The 22,855-nt window shown below is 53.5% G+C and overlaps 4 protein-coding genes across 4 annotated transcripts; 2 read left to right on the forward strand and 2 right to left on the reverse strand.

Moving 5' to 3' along the window:
• On the forward strand, positions 163–12,476 carry VPS51 (VPS51, GARP complex subunit). Its single transcript, XM_018042976.1, has 10 exons — positions 163–514; positions 980–1,109; positions 8,466–8,612; positions 8,686–8,905; positions 9,014–9,731; positions 10,098–10,313; positions 10,513–10,731; positions 11,172–11,293; positions 11,400–11,487; positions 12,091–12,476. The coding sequence occupies exons 1-10, from the start codon at positions 290–292 to the stop codon at positions 12,349–12,351; spliced, it is 2,346 nt and encodes a 781-aa protein (XP_017898465.1). The 5' UTR covers positions 163–289; the 3' UTR covers positions 12,352–12,476.
• TM7SF2 (transmembrane 7 superfamily member 2) lies at positions 12,568–17,056 on the forward strand. Its single transcript, XM_005699882.3, has 10 exons — positions 12,568–12,844; positions 13,222–13,418; positions 13,524–13,578; positions 13,931–14,125; positions 14,205–14,308; positions 15,487–15,606; positions 15,696–15,864; positions 16,063–16,143; positions 16,229–16,351; positions 16,648–17,056. Exons 1-10 carry the CDS (start codon positions 12,793–12,795, stop codon positions 16,806–16,808), a joined length of 1,257 nt encoding a protein of 418 aa, XP_005699939.2. The 5' UTR covers positions 12,568–12,792; the 3' UTR covers positions 16,809–17,056.
• On the reverse strand, positions 17,203–18,643 carry ZNHIT2 (zinc finger HIT-type containing 2). Its single transcript, XM_018042978.1, has one exon. The coding sequence runs from the start codon at positions 18,441–18,443 to the stop codon at positions 17,244–17,246; it is 1,200 nt and encodes a 399-aa protein (XP_017898467.1). The 5' UTR covers positions 18,444–18,643; the 3' UTR covers positions 17,203–17,243.
• FAU (FAU, ubiquitin like and ribosomal protein S30 fusion) lies at positions 21,122–22,821 on the reverse strand. Its single transcript, XM_005699885.3, has 5 exons — positions 22,656–22,821; positions 22,305–22,387; positions 22,069–22,213; positions 21,462–21,517; positions 21,122–21,297 (listed from the first exon to the last, which is right to left on the reverse strand). Exons 2-5 carry the CDS (start codon positions 22,377–22,379, stop codon positions 21,172–21,174), a joined length of 402 nt encoding a protein of 133 aa, XP_005699942.1. The 5' UTR covers positions 22,380–22,387; positions 22,656–22,821; the 3' UTR covers positions 21,122–21,171.

The following is a 22,855-nucleotide window of genomic DNA, read 5'->3' on the forward strand; positions in this document are numbered from 1 at the left end:
GCGACCCAACCAGTTTCGCAAAATCCTTCCATCTGAGAAGCTGGAGAAGGCGGGTGAAGGGGTGCGGGGGTGGGGGGTGGGGCGTGGGGGCGGGAACCCAGGGCTTTCCCGGAACCTCTGAGCTCGGGGAGAAAGCATGCGGGGGAACTCTAGTCTCGAAGGACTCGAGGCTGCAGGGGGACGTTTCACCTGAAGGACTGCCTCGTTTCAACAACAACTTTATGGCTCCCGGAAGTGCCTCCTCCCTGTCCCCTGCCCAGCCTCACGCCTGTGGGCTGCACTTGGAGCCATGGCGGCGGCAGCCGCTGCGCCTGGCCCAGGGTCTGGACCTGGGGACTCCCCGGAAGGACCCGAGGCGGAGGCTCCAGAGCGTCGGCGGAAGGCTCACGGAATGCTGAAGCTTTACTACAGCCTCTCAGAGGGGGAGGCGGCGGGACGCCCCTCGGGGCCAGACCCCTTGGACCCTACAGATCTCAATGGGGCGCACTTCGACCCGGAAGTATACCTGGATAAGGTGTGTGTAGGGGGAGGGGGAACAGGCCCCGATATATTACGCCCCAGATCATGCCTCCGACTTTTTGCGGGGGTGTGGGAGGAAGGGTTCATAAAAGCAGGACAGCCCCGGGTGGAGCTGTAGGGGCAGAGCTGGAGGATAAGGGGGCGTGGGCAGACTTGAACTGGCCTGAAGTGGTGTGAAGTCTGAGGTCTCCTGGGCTGATGTTCAGTTAGACCCGAAATAGGGGGCGTGTCCCAGGCGCTGACTGGCGAAGGAAGGACCAGGACTTGCCAAATCTGAGGATTTGAAATGCTGACAAACCTAAAATAAGGTCTAACCTGGAAACTCTTGAGCTATGCCACATAGTTTCCTTGTCTGGAATTCTTGACAGGGGTGAGATCAGGATTTTCTTGCACCAAAAGCCTACCAGTTGGGGACATGAGTGCCCCCTGTCCTGGACACTAACCACCTAATTTCCTCCAGCTGCGTAGAGAGTGCCCACTGGCCCAGCTGATGGACAGTGAGACGGACATGGTGCGGCAGATCCGGGCTCTAGACAGCGACATGCAGACCCTGGTCTATGAGAACTACAACAAGTTCATCTCCGCGACAGGTGATTCCTGCTGGGACACAAATCCTCACGTCCCACATCCCCCAGTTCCTCCAGTGTTGGGGAAGCCAGCAGAGGGTTTAGACAGAGCAGACCCAGATTATGGTCCTACCCTGGCGCGAATACACTCTCATCTCTCTCTCTTAGAGCTTTTGTGGTTTGATAACCATTGAGGTAATAACTGTTCTCAGAGGGTTGTTTTGAGGACCAAAGGGGAGAAAAAGACAAAATGAAATTTTAAAAAGAAATGAATTTATCTGAAGCACTTAGAATCTCTGACACTAAGGATGCCTCAGTAACAGTTTCTTTCATTAGTGGTAGCTTTCTTCTGTTCCAAGTCTAAATCAAGAATGGGCTTATTTCTCTCTTTCCTTTTCTCTCTCTTCTTTCCTTTCTTCCCTCCTCTTTCCCCTTTTCCTCTTCCTTTCTCTTTTTGTAAATGAAGCAAAGAGATAGAAAATGTATGTCATTAAGGGACAAAGATCATGTAAAGGCTTCCCCCCACCCTCTTCTGTTCCCTTTATTCTCTATTCAAGACAGTGCTAGGCAGTGTTCAGCTTTCATCCACGCTAGCTTCTGTCCTGTGTTGGGGAAATGTACTGCTCAGACTTCTGTAATAATTTTTGACCCACATGTACTCAGTCCTAGAGGCAGATCTCATGGGTCTACCTGCAGTGTATCTTATCTTTACTCTGATTGAGATGAAATGAACAGAAGATGGGGTGACCTGGCTTTTGATTTAAAAGGACCCTTCTATCCCCTGTCAAAAGTGGACTATAGGGAGGCAAGGATGGTAGAGACACCCATTAGAAGGCTGTTTTAACAGTCCAGGCAAGATGCTGGTTGTATGGACCAGGGTGGATGCAGTGGGAAAGTAGAATGGCTCAAGATTCTTAAAAGTTTGTAAGTTGAGGGATCTGGAGTTCAGAGAAGGCTGTAACTTGACACACAAGTGGAACAAGATGAGATCTAGGGAGGGAGTATACAGACAGAAGAGGTCTGAGGACTGAAGCTTGGGGCATCCTAAGATTTGGAAGTCACGAAGAGCAGGAAACTCTCACAAATCTTCTTTCTCAAAGGAGCAAACATTTGGGAAAGTTTGAGAACAACCAGGACCCTGGGTGTCTTAGAAGATAAATGAAGAAAAGCATTCTAAGAAATTGATAAGCTTGACCAATATGTTAGCTCATGGAGTGCTCATCAGTGGTGCAAGAGAGGGAGAAACTACAGAAGCAAGGTCCTCAGGAAAGAAGGAGGGGATTGAGCAGTGCACAGTGGAGAGGTTCACCTGAAGACAAGGCCAGGAGCCCGTCTACTGTAGCAGGAGGGAGAGCAGACTGTGGCCAGAGCCAGTCAGGTGGATAGGCAGATAGAGTTCAACTAGAGACCTTCCAGAGCACGTTAAGGAATCCAACCTTTATCTAAAGCATACTTAGCTAATCAAGCTGTTACGATTTTTGTTTTGAAAAGATCCCTCTACCTCCTAGCCGCATAGAAAAGAATAGATTGGAGAGGGGGTTAGAGTGAGGCCGTTTCAGTAGGTCCAGACCAGAGATTCTGGGAGCTTACTCCAGGATGGTGATGGTGGAGGCGGACAGTGATGAGTAAACTGAGAAGTGTTAGGGGCACCATTGACAGGACATAGTGTTGAGGAGCTTTGAATAAACAGAATGCCCTAGTTTCAACTTGAACACTGGATGGCAGATGTAGTGCCCAAGAAACTGCAAGCAGATCTGGTGTAAGAGAGGAAACATGACGAGCTAGGTTTTTTCTTGTTTTTGTTTTTAAGTGGAGTAAGGCATGACATGAACCTGGAAGAGCCTGTGGGGCCACGTCAGGAGGGCCCTTTGTAGACAAGATAAGGATTATGGTCTTTATCATAAGAACTCTAGAGATACTTCTCACAAACAGTAACCAGAAGAGAGTTGGGACAGTAGTACCAATTCAGACAAAATAATATGTAAGACAAAAATTGTTACTAAAGAGAAAGAAGGACATTTTATAACAGTCAGCTCATTAAGATGTTAACGAATATAAACACTTATGGACCTAACAACAGAATCCCAAATACATAAAGCAAAATTGGATAGAATTAAAGACAGAAAAAGAAATTCAGCAATAATAGTTACAAATGTCCATATCCCACTTTCAAAAATGGAGCGAACAGTTAGACAGAAAAACAGCAAGAAAATAGAAGGCTTAAACAGTACTTACTCAGGAAGTTTAAACTGGGGCTCGTGGCAATCTAGAGGGGTGGGATAGTGTGGGAGGTGGAAGGGAGGCTCAAGAGGGAGAGGACATATGTATACTTACGGCTGATGCATGTTGACGTATGGCAGAAACCAGCACAATACTGCAAAGCAATTTACCTTTCACTTAAAAATAAATAAAAATTTAAAAACGAAAAACAACACTTAAACCAAATAGACCTAACAGGCACATACAAAACCCTCTCCTGCAACAACAGCAGAATACACATTCTTCTTAAGTGAACATGGAACAGTCTCCAGGATAGACCATATCATAGGCCATTCAAGTCTCAGTAAATTTAAGAGGATTGGAATCAAGTGATTAGTGTTCTCTGAACATAGTGGAATTCAATTATAAATCAATAACAGAAAGGAATTTGAGAAATTTGCAAATTTGCCAAAGTTAAACTATGCTCCTAAGTAACCAATGCGTCAAGGAAAAATCACAAATCAGAAAATGCTTTGAGATGATTGAACATGAAAACAACATTCCAAACCCTATGAGATGAAGCAAAAGCAGTGCTCAGAGGGGAATTTATAGCTGTAAATGCTTACATGAAAAAAGAGAGGACTTCCCTGGTGGTCCAGAGGTTAAGAATCTGCCAGCCAATGCAAGGGACATGGGTTCGACCCCTGGTCCAGCAAGTTTCCATATGCCTTGGGGCAACTAAGCCTGTGCGCCACAACTGCCGAAGCCTGTGAGCTCTAGAGCCCATGCTCTACAGCAAGAGAAGCCTCCTCAGTGAGCAGCCCACACTCTGCAGCTAGAGTAGCCCCTGCCCACCGCATCTAAAGAAGCCTGTGCACAGCAACGAAGACCCAACGCGGCCCAAAATAAAGTTTAAAAATAGAGATCTTAAGTCAATAACCTACTGCCTAAGAAAGTGAAGAGGAAAGATGTGCAAACTAAACCCAAAGTAAGTAAAAATCAGGAAATAATAAAGATTGGAATTAAGAGCATAGAAAACAATAGAGAAAATCAATGAAACCAAAAGTTGGTTCTTTGAAAAGCTCAACAAAATTGACAAACCTAGCTAGACCAAGAAAAAAATGAGAGAATATTCAAATTACTACAACCAGGAATGAGAAAGGAGATGTTACCACCTGTACAAGTGTAAGACTTGTACATTGAAAACTAAAACAGTTTGAAAGAAATTAAAGGATACCTAAAATAAAAAGATGTCCCATATTCATAGATTGGAAAACTTAATATTTAAGGTGGCAATACTTCCAAGCTGATCTACAGATTCAGTGCAGTTCTTATCAAAATTCCAAATGCCTTTTTTTGCATAATTGACAAGCTGATCCTAAAATTTATAAGGAAATGAAGGAGATCCAGAATAGCCAAAAAATCTTGAAAAAGAACAAAGCTGGAGGACTCACATTTCTTGGTTTCAGAATTTACTACAAATCTACAAAATCAAGACAGTATAATTCTGGTATAGGGTAAGCTTTCACATTAATTGAATTTCAGAATTTTTTTGGTAATAACTAGTTTATTAGTAATTATAAATAATAGCAACTTTGGCTAATACTATCCTTTAATTTCTTTCAAACTGTTTAGTTTTCAACATACAAGTCTTACACTTGTACAGGTGGTAACATCCCCTTTCTCATTCCTGGATGTAGTAATTTGAATATTCTCTCATTTTTTTTCTTGGTCTAGCTAGGTTTGTCAATTTTGTTGAGCTTTTCAAAGAACCAACTTGATTGCGGTGCTTAACATATATTAATTAAATTCTTACACATATATGAAGTAGTTAACTATATATCCATTTTACAAATGGGGAAACAGGTAATGAGATGCTAAATAACTCAGTTAAAATTTTATAGGTAAAACACAATGTTTAATGCCTTGTTTCAAACACAAAGCAAATCTAAAAATAACTTTAAAAAAATCAGGTTTTTTGTCCTAGTACCTGTAGTAGCTTTTGAAAGAGCTACATGTCTCTAAAAGATAAACATTATTATGCATAATAAATACATTCCTAAATGGATCATTTTTATGTTTGAATATTATTTAACAAGTGAAAAATAAAACCATAACAATTAGAAAGTAGACAAATAGATTTAAAAAAATGTTGCCATAAAGGAGAAATCATAATTCAAGGAAGTGTAGCAGGCCTTCCCTGGTGGCTCAGTGGTGAAGAATCCATCTGCCAGTGCAGGAAACATGGGTTCTATCCCTGGTCCAGGAGGACCCTACATGCCACGGAGGAACTAAGACCGTGCGCCACAGCTCCTGAGCCTGTGCTCTAGAGCCTGGGAACTGCAACTGCTGAGCCCTCATGCCTCAGCTACTGGACGCCTGCACAGCCTCGAGCCCATGCTCTGCAACAGGAGAAGCCACTGCAATGAGAAGCCCAAACACCGCGAGAAAGAGTAGCCCCCGCTTTTCGCAGCTAGAGAAAAGCCCGAGCACAGCAACAAGACCCAGCTTCCTTTGTTTTGATTTCCTTTTTTGATCCAATAGTTGACAAGAATGAGGATTTTCTCTAAATAATGGGATCTTTTTATTTTTTAGTTTTGTTATTAATCTCCAATTTCACTGCATTGTGATCAGAGAATGCTATTTGTACCATATCAGTTTCTTCTGTAAATGTATTGAGATTTCCTTTATGACCTAATACATGGTAAGGTTTTGGTGTATTATGGAATCTTGAATATAAATCAAGTAGGTCTTCCATATTGTGTTGTTTAGGCCTTCGGTAGCTTCATTTGGCTTTTGTCTTTTTGATCTGTCATGGATTGATGGAAGTGGATTAAAGTCTCCTATAATAGATATGTTTCAGTTGCATCCTCACTGCTCTCTGTTAGGCATATTGATGATGAGTTCCAGAGTGGAGTTAGGAAAGTCAGTTGGGAAATACTAGAAGTATTTAGACAAGAAATGAATTTCTAAGTATTTAGACAAGTATTTAGCCAAGAATTTCTTTCTTTCTTGGGAAGAACATGTTGGAGGTAAACTTTGCACAGCTTGCTGTTGGACTGAATGTAGGGTAAAGGAGAGATAAAAATCAAAGATGACTCTTAAGAAATGGCGAGGAGCCAGAATGGAAAAGATTCGTGGAGGAACAGGTTTGGGATGAGTCAGGAATTCTGTTTTGGACCTGTCATATTTGAGGTGCCCGTTTGCCATATGCATCAAGGTGTTAAGTAAGTTGTTAGCTGGGCGCTGGTTAGTCCCGGAGGCAGAAACATCTGAGTCATCACAGGCATGGCACTGGAGGAGACCCCACAGGGGTCCATTCACGCACAGGGGCCCACCGATTCTAAGAGGAGTGAGCAGAGGAGTGCAGCCATGAGAGGTGTTGCAAGTAGTGATTTGGAAGGAGTTGATGTTTACTTGTATTTTCTCTGTGAAGTGTGAATCAAGGTCACCATTTGAGAGTTGGGGGAATGTACTGGAGTTTTGAGGACTGAGGAGCAAATGTTAGTTTGGAAAATGGGAACACAGACACATCTGAAGGATGGCTGACCAATATGTAGTGCTGCTTTGGGACCTAAGTCCTATTCAGTAACATTAAGGGGAGGCCAGTTAGTGTGATTCTGTGGCCCATTTTCAACTGTTCCTTCTTAGGCGGTGGGTTGCTAATTGGGCTTAACCTGTCGTAAGGTCTTGCTGATAAATAATGGGAGTCGGGGTCAAGAGAGGCAAGGGGGCTTGCAAATGGGTGACAGTGCTGGCGGGGCCCCACCGATTCTAAGAGGAGTGAGCAGGGAAGTGCAGCCATGAGAGAGATTGCAAGAAGTGACCAGTGGTTGGGCCAGTGGGTCTGGAGTTCCTGAAAAAGCCAAAGGAATTTTAGAGTGTGGTCCACAGGATGAGTGGTTGTAATTACAGAAGGCAGTGAGACTTGAAGCTGAAGTTTTATTTTTTTTAATGTTTTTAAATTTAAAAACATATTTATTTTTGGCTGCTCTGGGTCTTTGTTGCCATGCAAGAGCTTCGTCTAGTTGTGGCCACCAGGGACTACTCTCTGTTTCAGTGCACAGACTTCTCATTGAGGTGGTTTCTCTTGTTGGGGAGCACCAGCTCTAGGGCCCACCGGCTTCTGTCCTGGCAGCTCATGCACTCCAGCTTAGTTGCTCCTCAGGATGTGAGACCTTCCCAGACCAGGGATCGAACCTGTGTCCCCTGCATTGGCAGGCAAATTCTTAACCACTGGACCACGAGGGAAGCTTTGAGGTTTTAGAGGAGGCAGTTCTTAGTGAGGGCAAGGAGAGGGTAACATGGATGAGACAGAGGCAGGAGTTGACGGAGTTAAGGAGGTCAGCAAACAGAATCAGGAATGTCCTAAGCTTCATCCTTGTGGATGAAGAAGGTGAGTGATCACTCAAGAACGTGAGTGATCCTAAACTGAGAGGCATGGCAAAGAGGACAGTGGGATGGCAACAAGAAGCGGTGTGGTTTGATGCCATGGTCTTCAAAGGTAGAAGAAGAAGCTGTGTAGGAGCTTTAAGGGGCCAAGCCCTGAGGCACCTGGGTGGAAAGGAAGAACAGCCTCGGTAGGTAGGTTTCTGTCAGGACTGAAGAGGAAGGGCCCTTCAGAGACGGTCAGCCATGTTCCAGAAGGCCAACGGCTTGGAAGTCCAGGAAAAAGATAAGGGTGAACAAGTATTTACTCTCTGCCCTGTGCCAGGCAGGGTGCTGGGCATAGAGGATGCCCCTGGGACCCAGCGGACAGGTCCTTGTACCCTCCCTTTGAATCTGGGCATTTCCTGAGAGCAAAGGCTGAGGCTTCATGAGCCATCTTCTCTCTGCATCCCAGCTTGGGCACACAGCGGGTGCCCAAAAAACCTTTGGGGCACTGACATGACACCTCACCCTGGCTCCTAGTGACCAAGCACCACTGCCGCCCATTTCAAGCACCAAGTCATCCAGGTGACCCTCCAGGAGTGAGCCCAGGCGCGACTGGGGAGGGGGCGAGTGTGTGAGGGCACCCGGGCCACGTGTCAAGCTGAGAGTCCCGCCTGCGCCCCTAGTCATCTGCCTTTCCCTCCTGCGCCCCTAGTCATCCGCCTTTCCCTCCTGCGCCCCTAGTCATCCGCCTTTCCCTCCTGCACCCCTAGTCATCCGCCTTTCCCTCCTGCGCCCCTGTCCTCCCAGACACCATCCGGAAGATGAAGAACGACTTCCGGAAGATGGAGGACGAGATGGACCGGTTGGCCACCAACATGGCGGTGATCACGGACTTCAGCGCGCGCATCAGCGCCACGCTGCAGGACCGCCACGAGCGCATCACCAAGCTGGCAGGTGGGCCGCGCCCCAGAGCCGCTGTTAAAGTGGGCCACCCTTGAGGCTGACACCACCTCCGCCTGTCCCCCAGGGGTCCACGCGCTGCTGCGGAAGCTGCAGTTCCTCTTCGAGCTGCCCTCACGCCTCACCAAGTGCGTGGAGCTGGGCGCCTATGGGCAGGCCGTGCGATACCAGGGCCGCGCGCGGGCCGTGCTGCAGCAGTACCAGCACCTGCCCTCCTTCCGCGCCATCCAGGACGACTGCCAGGTCATTACGGCTCGCCTGGCCCAGCAGCTACGGCAGCGCTTCAGGTGTGGGTCCTGGGCCACCAGCCACTGCCGCTGGGCTCCCAGGTCTGCTCCTCCCCTTCCCCCCGAATTCTGTCTTCCTGCCCTTCACCTCCGTCTCCCTTCCTGCAGGGAGGGCGGCTCTGGCGCCCCTGAGCAAGCCGAGTGCGTGGAGCTGCTGCTGGCCCTCGGCGAGCCTGCGGAGGAGCTGTGCGAGGAGTTCCTGGCGCACGCCCGAGGGCGGCTGGAGGAGGAGCTGAGAAGCCTGGAGGCTGAGCTGGGGCCTTCCCCTCCAGCTCCCGACGTGTTAGAGTTCACTGACCATGGCGGCAGCGGCTTCGTCGGTGGCCTCTGCCAAGTGGCGGCGGCCTACCAGGAGCTGTTTGCCGCCCAGGGCCCGGCGGGCGCCGAGAAGCTAGCAGCCTTTGCCCGGGAGCTGGGCAGCCGCTACTTTGCGCTGGTGGAGCGGCGGCTGGCTCAGGAGCAGGGCAGCGGAGACAACTCCCTGCTGGTACGGGCGCTGGACCGCTTCCACCGGCGCCTGCGCGCACCCGGGGCCCTGCTGGCCGCTGCCGGGCTGGCGGAGGCCGCCACCGAGATCGTGGAGCGCGTGGCCCGCGAGCGCCTGGGCCACCATCTGCAGGGCCTGCAGGCGGCCTTCCTGGGCAGCCTGACGGATGTGCGGCAGGCGCTGGCAGCCCCTCGAATTGCTGGGAAGGAAGGCCCCGGTCTGGCAGAGCTGCTGGCCAATGTGGCCAGTTCCATCCTGAGCCACATTAAGGCCTCGCTGGCTTCTGTGCACCTCTTCACCGCCAAGGAGGTGTCTTTCTCCAACAAGCCCTACTTCCGGGTACGGCCTGTCCCTGTGCATCCTTTTTTTTTTCCTTTTTGGGGCATTCTTTTGTTCATCCTGTATGTGGCTTGACAGCTCCAGGGCCCTCAGTCTTTGCCCCACGCCGACTAGATGTGGTTTCAGGCTGTCTTGAAGACTGCCACAGCCTGGAGGGGTGGGGCAGGCTCTGAGGGCATTTCCAAGCAGGGTCCCCAGTGCAGGCTTTGCCCCCTTGCAGTCCCTTCTCCAAGCAGGGGTGCTGCTCTCGGGTACTGGAAACAGGATGAGAGAGGCCAGGGCACTTGGGGTCCCAATAGAACATCACTGGCAGCCTCTGCCTGGAAGAGGGGGCCTGCTGTGTATCTAGGCCCCTCCTCCTCACAGGGCGAGTTCTGCAGCCAGGGTGTGCGTGAGAGCCTCATCGTGGGCTTCATCCGCTCCATGTGCCAGACGGCTCAGAGCTTCTGCGACAGCCCCGGGGAGAAGGGGGGTGCCACGCCACCTGCCCTGCTCCTGCTGCTCTCCCGCCTCTGCCTGGACTACGAGACGGCCACCATTTCCTACATCCTCACCCTCACCGATGAACAGTTTCTGGTGCAGGTGAACTGCTAGCTCATAGCAAGGTGGGGAGTGGTGATGCTAAGAACACAGGAGACTGTTCAGTGTCCTCACAGTTAGGGTTGCCTGTGCCCAGCTTAGCCTCCCCCTTGCCAAGCCTGTGCCCAGCTCCTGGTGGGCACTGGCGGCAGAGCTGACCCCAGTTCCCACTGACTGCCTGTCCTCTGCATCCGTGGCTCAGGACCAGTCTCCAGTGACGCCCGTGAGCACACTCTGTGCGGAGGCCAGGGAGACGGCACGACGCCTGCTGACCCACTACGTGAAGGTGCAGGGGCTGGTCATATCGCAGATGCTGCGCAAGAGTGTAGAGACGCGGGACTGGCTCAGCACCCTGGAGCCGCGGAACGTGCGTGCTGTCATGAAGCGGGTGGTGGAAGACACGACAGCCATCGACGTGCAGGTGCTGCCCCAGGCTGGCCGGCGGTGCTAGGGGAACGGCCCTCTAAGGATCGAGACAGCTGGGCTCAGGCAGGGCCTGCATCTCTGGCCTCCGCCTCACCCATGGTGGCATCACCCCCATTTCACCTCAGAGGAGGAAGCTGAGGCCCAGAGTCACCCGGGAAATCGGGGCAGGGTTGACACTGAAGATTGGGCCTCAGTACCAACTCATGTTCCACCTTTCCTGCACTCCACTGGTTCTATAAATAATGACTGAGTACCAGCGAGTACAGCCCTGGCCGCCGCCCCCGCCCCCCCCCCCCCCCCCGCCCCACTACCCTGTGTTTATTTTATAACGTAACATGTTGTAACTTCTGTAACATGAGTGTAACTTAGGGCATCCTTGGTGGGCTGAAGTTCCCCATGCTCTGGCCTCCTTGCAGTTCCTCCTTCTGCCACCAGGTGGGGCTCCTGTATGAGGAAGGTGTTCGGAAGGCCCAGAGCAGCGACTCCAGCAAGAGGACCTTCTCGGTTTACAGCAGCTCCCGGCAGCAGGGCCGCTACGCACCCAGCTATACACCCAGGTCTGACTGGTCAGGGTAGCCCCGGGGGGGGTTGGGGTGGTGGGGGTGGAAGAAGGAAGACTGGGGTGCAGGGGTGGGCTCTGATTTCTTGTCTCCCCCCATCCAGTGCCCCAATGGACACCAACCTCTTGAGCAACATTCAGAAATTGTTCTCTGAGCGTATTGATGTGTTCAGCCCTGTGGAGTTCAATAAGGTTCGAATACCCCAGTGACCCTGCCTTCCCTGGGCCCCTTGGGAAGGTCAGCTGAAGCAGCCCCACATTGGTCCCAGGAAGCCCTGGGACTCAGTCCCCTCATCTCTGTTTCTGGGAAATGTGTCTAGGAGCAAGTGCTCACCCAGAGCCCCACCATGACCGCCTCATCGCTCTCGGCCTTGCCCTGGGTGTGCTCTAAGCCTGCGTCTGAGGGGTCACCTAGTCTGCCTCTTTGGCCTTTGTTCTTACGCCCTCCATAGTCGTGGCTCCTCCCTGGGGATTGCTGTTCCCCCCATGATCTCCGCCCCCACCCAGCCCGTGCTCAGGAACCCGGTGCTCTCCCTCCAACGTAGTAAGCCTTTCCCCTCCCTACGTCCATGCTGACGCCATCTCTGCCTCAGATCGCTGGGCCCTCCTTGTCTGCTCCCCCCCAGGTGATGAGGCCGACATCCTATTTCCCTCTTACCTGGGTTCTGGGACTTTCTACCCCATCACAGCTACTGGCCCCTGGCCCCTGCACGGAACGCGGGTGCCTTCAGGGGTCTAGTGCCCCTCCCCAGCACCTGCTGTCGTGGCTCTGCAGCCCCATGTCCCTGTCCACAGGTGTCGGTGCTGACCGGCATCATCAAGATCAGCCTGAAAACACTGCTGGAGTGCGTGCGGCTGCGCACCTTTGGGCGCTTCGGGCTGCAGCAGGTGCAAGTGGACTGCCACTTCCTGCAGCTCTACCTGTGGCGCTTCGTGGCTGATGAGGAGCTTGTGCACCTGCTGCTGGACGAAGTGGTGGCTTCAGCTGCCCTGCGCTGCCCGGACCCAGTGCCCATGGAACCCAGTGTCGTTGAGGTCATCTGTGAGCGCGGCTAGGCTCCGTCACGGCCATGCACGGGCTTGCCCAGTCGCCCCAATCCGCCCATCCCCTGGTCTCCTGCCCCGGCGGCCCTTCCCCTCAAGCTCTGCCTACTGCCTAATAAAGCCGTGCTGTCTCCTCCTCTCTGTCGCTTCCGGGGAGGCTGGGCGGGACTTGGAGGACTGGGGTGGAGCTGTGAGACTGCAGAGGCTGCTTTGGAGGTGCTCACGTTGGTCTCGCCCCCGAGAGCTGATTGGCTGACCCGCTGGGCCCAGGATGGGCCGGGGGCGGGTCCATTTAAAGACCTCGGGACAAAAGCGGTCGCTGTCTGCTGCCCAGACAGGTGCAAGCCCAGCTGGGCTCGGTCCTCCTCGGCAGTGAGCCCACCTCCTGGGGGATGGGGTGGGCTGTGTTTCCTTGACGCTTGAGAGGTTCCAGCCCCCAGCGCAGCGGAGACCATGGCCCCTCCTCAGGGCTCTCGGGCCCCGCTGGAATTCGGAGGACCCTTGGGTAATGGGGCAGAGAGGGGTACTTAAGGTCTGAGACTTAGAGGGAGAACTGGAGGGTTGAGCTGTTAACAGGGATCTGAGGGTGAAAGACCGCGAGGTATCGGGGGGCAGTGGGATCTAGGGGTTTGCAGGGGAGTGTAGGGAGAAGGGGCTGCAGAGCTGGGGATTTGTGCAGTGGAGGACTGGGCCGACTAGGGGACTAGGAGTGGAGTCCTCGAGGGGAGCAAGATAGAAGTCAGAGAACGGGACCAAGGGCTGAGAACCGGGTAAGGAAGAGGGCAGTGGGAATGCCAAGGGAGCCCTGGATATGGAAAGGTGCCTGTGGGGGTCAGGGAGAGCCGGAGAGCGGACCCCCGGACGGATCGCCCCCTTCCCCAGGCGCCGCGGCGCTGATGCTGCTGCTCCCGGTCACTATGTTTCACCTGCTACTGGTGGCCCGCTCGGGACCGGCGCGCCTTCTGGGCCCACCCCCCTACCTGCCGGGACTGGAGGAGCTGTGGAGCCCGTGGGCGCTGTTGCTCTGTCTCACCTGGCTCGGCCTGCAGGCGGCGCTCTACCTCTTGCCGGCGCGCAAGGTGTGGCCTCTGCTCGCGAACGCGCTGGGGAGGCGGCGGAGGGCAGGGGCTCGGCGAGAAGGAAGGCCCCCCTCAACCCTTATCAGAACCGCTTTGTGCCCGCAGGTGGCTGAGGGGCAGGAATTGAAGGACAAGAGTCGACTGCGCTACCCCATTAACGGTGCCTGGGGGCTAGGTCCTTGCGTGGAGCTGCGGGTTTGGCGGGTGGAGCCCCAGGCCCAATGGGAAGGTCATAGAGATGCGCCCGAGACCCCAGACACTTATTTTGCGCCTCTTTTACACCCAGGACATACGGGGTTTCATTGGTTCCCTCCACACCCCTCCTTTCTCCATTCCTAGCACTTGCTGCTACTCAGAGACGTGGCTGGGGTGACCCCCCCAAGAGCCAGTGTCAGATTAGTGGCTAGGTCTGCAACCTCCCTGGGCTTTAGGTTGTGTGTGTGTGTTCAGCGGTGGGGGGCGGCGGAGGTGGAGAGTCTCAATCCCAGGACTCATCATGTGCTGCGGTTCAGGCTTCCAGGCCCTGGTGCTGACAGCCCTCCTGGTGGCCCTGGGGGTGTCAGCCGGGCTGCCCCTGAGCGCGCTCCCGGAAATGCTCTTGCCCTTGGCATTTGCGGCCACCCTCACCGCCTTCATCTTCAGCCTCCTTCTGTATCTGAAGGCTCTGGTAGCCCCTGCCTCGGCCCTGGCACCTGGAGGGAACTCAGGTGAGAGGAGACCCGGTCGGGTAAGGATAGTGGCAGATGGGGGTGCTGGCTTGCAGCGTCACCCTCCTTTATTCTCCAGGCAATCTCATCTACGACTTCTTCCTGGGACGGGAGCTCAACCCGCGCATCTGTTCCTTTGACTTCAAATATTTCTGCGAACTGCGACCTGGCCTCATCGGCTGGGTATGCTGGGCATGGCTAAGTGGGCCTCCAACCAGGGGGAGGGGTGGGATGGGTGAGCAATGCCTGGGCAAGGCAGGGCCAAAATAGTGCTGACATGTCGTTAATCATTCCACAATTATTTGTTGAGTTCATCATGTGCTCTAAGCACTGCTCCAGGTACTGGGAGACAAAAGAAAAACATAGTTACAGGGAAGAAAGAAAAAAAAGTCTGTCTTCATGAAGCCTACATTCTAATAGGAATAAAATATGTCACATGTCAGGGGATGCTGCGAGGAAAAAGCACGGAGGGAATTAGGAGAGACCATTTTAAATAAAACCATCAAGTGCAAAATTTTGAAGGGATGATTCTGTGCTGCTAGAGGTCAGAACGGTGCAGAACTTCAAACTCATCAGTGGACTTAGCAACCTGTCCATCATTGGTGGCCTTGACAACAGGCCAACTGTGTTTTTTGTTTATAATCACGCATACTGGTCTGTGGTCATGATTTCCTGAAGCATGTCTTGGGCAAGGTCCCCATCACCCTGGAAACTGCTTCATCCAGAAGCGGGAGGAATGCTGAGTGCCCATCAGGGGTCTGGATCCTGGCCTTCAAGGCTATTTCCTCATGTGTGAAATGGAGTAAGAGCTTCCTCCCAAGATTATGGTGAGGATTAGAATTGGTAGCCTGACTGACAGCACCAAGCCCAGTGCTACCTGAATGGGGATGCTCATTACAGATTTGATGCCAGCTAGTCATTACTGAGCACTTACTATGGCCAAACACACCATGCTGAGCACTGCACACACATTACGGCCATGATTATCTCCATTTTCTACGTGGAGGTGGGAAAGGAGGCTGACCTTTAGAGAGGGTGAGCAGCTTGCCCAGGTGGCAAAGCTGAGATTCAAAACCAAGTCAGATTTGACTCTCAAGCCTGCAGTGTCCAGTTGCTCCCTATGCTGCTCTCCTGAAGGGAACACTGCAGGACAAGGCAAGGAAAAACAGGTCAGGAGGCAGACAAACGCAGTCTCTCTGCCCCTGGGGACATGGCTGGAGCCACTCAACACAGGCCTGGAGAGTTAGCGACGGAGAGCTGAGACAGGGGGCAGGCTGGTCGCTGCCTTTCCAGGCACTGTCACCTTTGTAGAAATGGACTGGGGACAGACTGCCCTGTCTCACCCTCCGCCTAACCCCCAGGTCCTCATCAACCTGGCCTTGCTGATGCAGGAAGCAGAACTTCGGGGGAGTCCCTCACTGGCCATGTGGCTGGTCAATGGCTTCCAGCTACTGTATGTGGCTGATGCCCTTTGGTACGAGGTGAGGCAGGACAGGGCCGGGGAGGTAGGGGAGGGTGCCTGAGGACTTTGCAGGGACTAAGCCAGTGTGTCTGGGTCCTGTTCCTGCAGGAGGCAGTCCTGACCACCATGGACATCATCCATGACGGGTTTGGCTTCATGCTGGCCTTTGGGGACCTCGCCTGGGTACCCTTCACCTACAGCCTGCAGGCCCAGTTCCTGCTGTATCACCCACAGCCTCTGGGGTGGCCCCTGGCCTCATTCATCTGCCTCATCAATGGTCAGTGGGGAAGGAGCAGCATTCCCCTTCCCCCTTTCATTATTTACTGAGCACCCCTTGGGTAGGTGCCAAGCCTCACATGCTTCTTTAAAGCTAAGGGCTTGGTCCTCGGTCTCCTGGCAGACTGAGTCTAGGCTGTGGGTAGTTGGTCAGGGTCAGATGGAAGGCCCCTGACCGCCTGCTCACGCTTTCCCCCAGCTGTTGGTTACTACATCTTCCGTGGAGCCAATTCTCAGAAAAACACCTTCCGAAAGAATCCTTCTGATCCCAGAGTGGCTGGTGAGCTGGGTTTCTTGGGTGCCATCAGTGAGGTGGGGCAGCTGGATTTCCAAGGGTTCCCCCATCCCACTGTGTCTTTCTCCAGACCTTGAGACCATCTCTACAGCCACAGGGCGACGGCTGCTGGTGTCTGGGTGGTGGGGTATGGTCCGCCATCCCAACTACCTTGGAGACCTCATCATGGCTCTGGCCTGGTCCTTGCCGTGCGGTGAGTTATTTGAGAGGGGCCACAACTGTGTGTGTGGGGGGCCAAGGTAGAAGATGCCCAGTCTGGATGCAGAATGGAGAACAGGGCTGCACCCCAGTGGAGGGAGTAATCAGGGAGCTGGGGATGCACTCAGGCTGTGGCTGGGGCAGACCTCTGCAACAGCCTAGCATGCCAGCTCTCCCTGCAGATTTTAGCCCTTTTAGCATTGAGCCGATGCCCCTGTGAGCCACTAGCGGCGGAAAGGTTTGTGAACCGGTAGGCTGGCTGAGTGGTCAGAAAAACCCCTTTCCCCACAGGGGTGTTCCACCTGTTGCCCTACTTCTACTTCCTCTACTTCACTGCGCTGCTGGTGCACCGTGAGGACCGGGATGAGCGGCAGTGTCTGCAGAAGTACGGCCTAGCCTGGCACGAATACTGCCGGCGTGTGCCCTACCGAATCGTGCCCTACGTCTACTGAAGCAGCTCCAGACACCCCAGGTTGGGGCACGTGCCTGCCCAGCTGCCAGCACACTGGGCACCAGGAGCCTGGACGCACCCGGGACACAAGGGCCTGTACCCTACCCTGCCCAGAGCTCCAAAACACTGGGATGAACGGCCTGATAGGTGGCTGGAGCAAGGGGGAAATGAAGCCAGTGCTCCAAAATGGAGTGGGTGTGTAGGGGGGGTGTGCTGCTCTTCCTCCTTAGATAAACAGCTGGAATCCTTGGTGCTGCTTCTCTCCCTTTCTGGGCCAGGCTGTTTAAAGACTGGCTGGGTCAGCCCCAGTCAAGGAGAAGCTGACAGGCAGTTTGTGGGCCCAAGAGTCTGGGGAACGGTGGCACAAGACCCACCACTCAGAAATGGGCACTGGCGACAGGGCAGAGCGGTCACAGCTTTATTAATGACAAAGGGTTCAGCCGGGGAGCTCCTCAATAAGAGTCCTCCGGGCAGGTGGCAGGGGGCCTCCCCAAAGCTGCTCCAGCTCCCCCATGAGGGCTGCCACCTCCTCGGCTGCCACAGTGTGAGCTCGGTGGGCCGTGGCACAGTCTAGAGCCAGGGGTGTGAGGGCGTCCTCATTTTCGTTGGTCCAAGACAGAAGGAACTGGCATTTCTTTCGGGCCCGGTAGAGGCGATCTCGTTCTTCGGGGGCCACCGCTTGTTTCCGGGCCCGGCCCAGGGTCTGCGCCAGGTCCCCCAGCGCTGCCAGCGTGTAGCTTTTCTGGTTGGCCGGGCCCTCACCCAGCAGGATGCGGGCAGCCTCGCGCATGGCTCCCCGTGTGCCCAGAGGTCCGGGGGGATGCTCGCCTGCTTCCAGCACATGGGCTGCGGCCTGCAGGGCTTCCTCGGCAGAGGCGAAGACCTGCTGGGAGCCCAGGGCTCCGGAAACGCCGAGCAGTGTGGCACAGAAGTCCGAGAGCAGCGCCTCGTCGCCGCCGTGATACAAGGCCAGAGTGTGCGCGTAGGCAAATAGCACGTTGGGCAGCTGGAAGCGCACGAGCGGCGACGTCCGGCCCCTGCTCAGGCTGGCCAGCGCGGGGATCCGGGTGGGCACGGCGGGAGGGCAGGCCCCGGGGAGGTCTCCAAGAACCGGCTCGACAGCCGCGGGCTCATCCCTCACGGGTTCCGGCGGCATCCTCGCGGAGGAGGGCTCCAGTTCCTCGGCATCGCCGCTTGGGGCATCACCTAGCTCCTCCAGAAGCCGCGGCCCGGCCCCGCGACCCCACCACCACGGCCGCCACGGAGGCAGCAGCCTCCCGGCCTCGCCTCGGCTCAGCAGCCGCTCGAAGGCCACCTTCTCGGCCGGGGCCAGCCGCTCCCAGAGTCCTGAGAGGCCGCCGGGCGCCGGGCCAGGCCTGAGGCCTGCGTCCCCGGGCTCATCCTCGGTCTCACGTTGCTGACGCAGCCGGCGCAGGGCGGTGGCCAGGCGGCTGGGCGAGGCGCTGCGACCGCGCAGTTCTCCCAGCACCTGGTCACGGTAGAACTCTTCGGCGCAGCTGCCATGCGCCCGGTAGCAGCGCAGCGAGCAGTAGGGCACGTTACAGCGAGGGCAGGTGTAGCGAGCCGGCTGGGCCTCCCCAGTGGGGCAGAAACCACACGGCCCGGCCGGCTCCATGACAACTGGCGCAGCGCACAGCCAAAGAACTCGCGCCGCAGATCGGAAGTTTCCGGCGCTTCTCGGCTACTTCCGCCTCTTTGCGGGGCCGACGGAGCGCTTCGTCAAAGCCCTTCTCGGCAGTTTCCGGCCGCATTCGGAGGTCAAGCGACACCCGCCACTTGACCCGAGATACGGCACAGGGGCCGTTGGTGAGGTAGCCCCGCCCCGAGCGGTGGGAGCGTAGGAAAAGGGCGTCTGCCGGGAGCTCGGTCGGTACCAGCCCGCCCCCTAGTGGTTGCTTTTAGCATCATAAAGCGCTTTGGCAAAACCCAATCTTTTATTTTTTTTTCCAAAACCCAATCTTGACTAAACTTGAAGGACAGGGAAGCCTGGCGTGCTGCTGTCCATGGAGTTGCAGAGCCGGACACGACTGAGCGACTGAACTGAACTGACCTACTCTAGGCACTAACTGTGCCAAGTCGATGGGAGATGAGGCGTCCCTGCGCTGGAGGGGCGGCCATTCTACCAGGGAAGAATGGAAGGAGAGTGAAAGGAAGACCAGGGAGGGGTACTTAGCCTAGACAGGGTGTGTTGGGAGCATTTCCCCTCTTGAGGAAGCAACATTAAAATTTTTGAGCTCCTCCGACTTCCAAAGAAAATACACCGAAGAGCAAAATGAGATGGGGTACCTGTCCTAATGGAACTAAGTTTGCGGTAGATTGGGGGTGATGACTCACCAACTGTGCCAAAAGCTATGAAGCCTCGATTTATGGCACCCCTGAAAGCTCTGGTTCCAAAGAAACCAAAGTGCCTCACCTTACTCATATTCAGTCCCACAACTAGTCAGTTCTACCTTTAAAATACCTTGTCTTTATCTCAATATGGATCATCTATTTTCCTACCAAGATCTGGATGGATTTGAAGTCTGCTCATTTTTGCATCCCCCCTTCCCAGGTGTTGCTGGAATTTTTCAGGCAAGAGTACTGGAGTGGGTTGCCATTTCTTTTTCCAGGGGATCTTCCCGACCAAGGGATTGAACATGGGTCTCCCGCATTGCGGGCAGATGCTTTACCGTCTGAGCCACCAGGGAAGTGGGTTCCCAGGTGTCACTAGTGGTAAAGAATCCACCTGCCAATGCAGGAGACGCAAGAGATGGGTTCAGTCCCTGGGTCAGGAAGATCCCCTGGAGGAGGAAATGGCAACCCACTCCAGTATTCTTGCCTGGAAAACTCTTATGGACAGAGGAGTCTGGCAGGCTACAGTCCATGGGGTTGCAAACAGTCGGACATGACTGAGCAACAGTGCACACACACCCACACTACCCCTGGCAGTCTAAGCTACTAGTTCTTCAATTAGACGACACCAGCCTAACTGGTTTCCTTTTGCCAGCCCTCCAGAAAAGTCAGCTAGAGAAAGTAGATCACAAGTCACAATCCAGCAGGCCCTTACTTTAAAACCCTGACCTGCACTTGGACTGAAACCACACTCCTCTCCACATCTGACAAGACCCTGCAGGATCTGCTACACATCGCCACAGTTTTCCTGGCTGAAAAGTCACCGTTTAACCACTTAATCATTTCCTGTTTAAGGTCTCAGATCCCATCCTCAGAGACCTTCCTAGGGTAGCTGTCTATCCACCACTCACTCCCCCTTTGATTACCGCACCCTACTTTCTTGCTTTCCTCACAAGAAACTAAACTCCTAAAAGAGATGGGGCCAGTGTCTTTCTAGAAGGCTCACTATAAAAGACAAAAATAGTACATTTGTGCACTTTTCTAGATGGCAGGAGCTGATCTAAACCCTTTATATCCTTTAATCCTCAAAAGCAACTCTCAAGAGAAGATGGCAAGGACTTCCCTGGTGGTCCAGTGGTTAAGACTCAACACTGCCAGTGCAGGGAGCTCCGGTTCAGCCCTTGTCAGGGAACTAGATCCCTGATGGTGCAACCAAAGTTCCCCGTGGAGCTACAAAGATCTGGGAGATGATGGCAGAGGACTTCTCTGGCAGTCCAGTAGTTAGGACTCAGTGCTTTCACTGCCAGGCCTGGATTCGAGCCCTGGTTGCCAAACCAGAATCCTATAAGCTGCATAACACAGTAAAAAAAATTTAAAAAGCCAGCCAGCCAGTGAATAAATGGAGCAAGGATCCGGACTCAAGACAGTCCTGTCTAGAGCCCAAGGTCTTCACCCCATAGTATGCCGTATCCCAAGAAATACGAGGTTCAAAAACCTTAGCAGAATAAATGTGTATGCATGTGTTTCTAGGAAACTTTAATCAGCTCCAGATAACTCCACTTCTGGGAACACTGAACCCATCAACCAAGCAACCTCACCTGTGAGGTCTATGATTAGGTTACCAAGGCCAGTCAGGAAATCACAACAAATGATCACTGCAGTGCCAATATGATCAGGCAACACTTTCTAAAGCTAGGGTAGAGTAGATTCCTGACCTGGACTCCAGTAAGGCCACACCTATTCCAAGTTCAGAGAAACACTAGACTGATATTCCCCAAAAGGCTGGCCTCTGTGGTTACCAATTTTCACAGGAAGTTTTTTAAAAACATGTTTACCACTCTTCCACTCCCGTCCAGTCACTGAGTTTACAATGCCAGGAAACCAAAGTGAGGCCTGTTCATACCACTAGCCCTAGAAACCACATCATTCCCTCAGGCCCTGGAAATGAAGATGAAACAATGGTATGATTGGGTTAAGTGGCTTTATTAGAGAAAGCCAAGATTACAGAGAACTTAGGAGTTAGCATTAGGGCCCTTCTTCTTGCCAAAGGTGGGCACAACATTGACAAAGCGCCGGTTGTACTGCATACGCCTCTTGGCCCTACCCGTCTTCTTCTTCTTCTTCTCTTGCTTGGCCACCTGGGAAAAGGGAGGGATGATCAGACCTAGGTTGGCTCTTCTAGGCCTTCCTCTGGCTCATTGCCAATAACGAAGAAACCAAACAGGGCAAGAGCCCAGGGTTTTGGCTTAGCTGTGCCAGAAAAAAACAAAATCCAAACACCACCACCAATACTCTCACTTACCTTGGGAGTCTGACCTCTCACTTTCCCAGCACGGGCCAGGGAACCATGGACTTTACCTGTAGTGGGAAAGGAGGACAGCAAGCAGTTAGAACAAGAAGGCACCACCGAGCAAAATCCTTTCTCCGTCCCTCCAACTTAAGCTTTTAAAGGCAAGATGGGCCCAAGAGGAAATGAAAACAAAGTCATAGAGATTTGAACTCTGACCAAGAATGTCTAGTCTGGAACATTCTGGAGTGCCACTTCAGAATTTTCTACCTCCTGACTTTAAACAAGACCTAAGGAAGCTTCCGGAGATAGTGAAGGATGGGGAAGCCTAGTGTGCTGCAGTTCATGGGGTCGCAAAAAGGAAGACACACTTAGCGAGTGAACGACAAGGTGCACTTTAGTGATCTGGTCTGACGACCCAGTTTTGACGAGGAAACTAGGACCCAGACAAGGGTCTTTCTGGTAAGTGACTGAAACAGAACTACACTCTGGCTCAGTCTCCCGTGGACCGCTCAAAAGTTCCTTCTGAGGGAGATAAACAGGAAGAACCACCCTGGATTGAGGACACACTCTATACCCATAAGATTACAGGCGGTTCAAAAGACAGTCCTCCCCAACTCACCTCCAAGCATGCGGCCGGCTACTTCCAGAGTACTCAGAGCCTCCACCCCACACTGGCCCAGAGTAGCCTCATCCTCTAGGGGCGTGCCAGCCAGGAGCAGGACTTGATCTTCTGGAGCGATGCCCTCCAACGAAGCTACATGAGCCTAAGGAGAAAAACAAGGTTCAGCGTTCCCGCAAGGAGCGAGGATGAAGAACACACGCACAAAAAAACCAGAGGGCACCAGGGAGTCTTACCTTGATTTGGGCGACCGTCTCCTGGCCGGTCACCTCGAGAGTGTGTAGCTCCTGGGCGCGGACAAAGAGCTGCATGTTGGCGACTGAAAAAAAGATAGGGAGGGGTGGTTTCTAAGAGAAGAAATACTCTGGGAGAGAGGAGGATCGGTAAATGGGTGGGCGGACGGGGACGGATGCGCAGGGAAGTAGGTGGTCTCGGGGTCTCACGTGGGTAAGGCCCGAACTGCCAGCGAGGACCGACAGGAATCAGCCCCAAGAACAGTCCCTCGTTCCCTGTTTTTTCCGCGTCTTCTAACCTCGAGGCCAATCTGCTAATAAGTCCTTCGGATCCACCCGTAGCCCAACTCTTACCTAGATCGCGGACACCGCTGCCGCTACTACGAAGATGGAGTCGAGAAAGAGGAAGGAGCGAGGAAGCGCACGTCCTCTCCGCCTGCTGCGTGCGACGTCACTGAGGAGCGACCGCCACGGCCTCTGATATTTGTACCGCCCGAAGCCATTCTGGCTCCGCCTCTTTAGGACTGCGCAGGCGCCTTCTCGGTCCCGGGCGG

Source organism: Capra hircus, chromosome 29, assembly GCF_001704415.2.
Source record: "Capra hircus breed San Clemente chromosome 29, ASM170441v1, whole genome shotgun sequence".
Lineage (NCBI taxonomy): Eukaryota > Metazoa > Chordata > Mammalia > Artiodactyla > Bovidae > Capra > Capra hircus.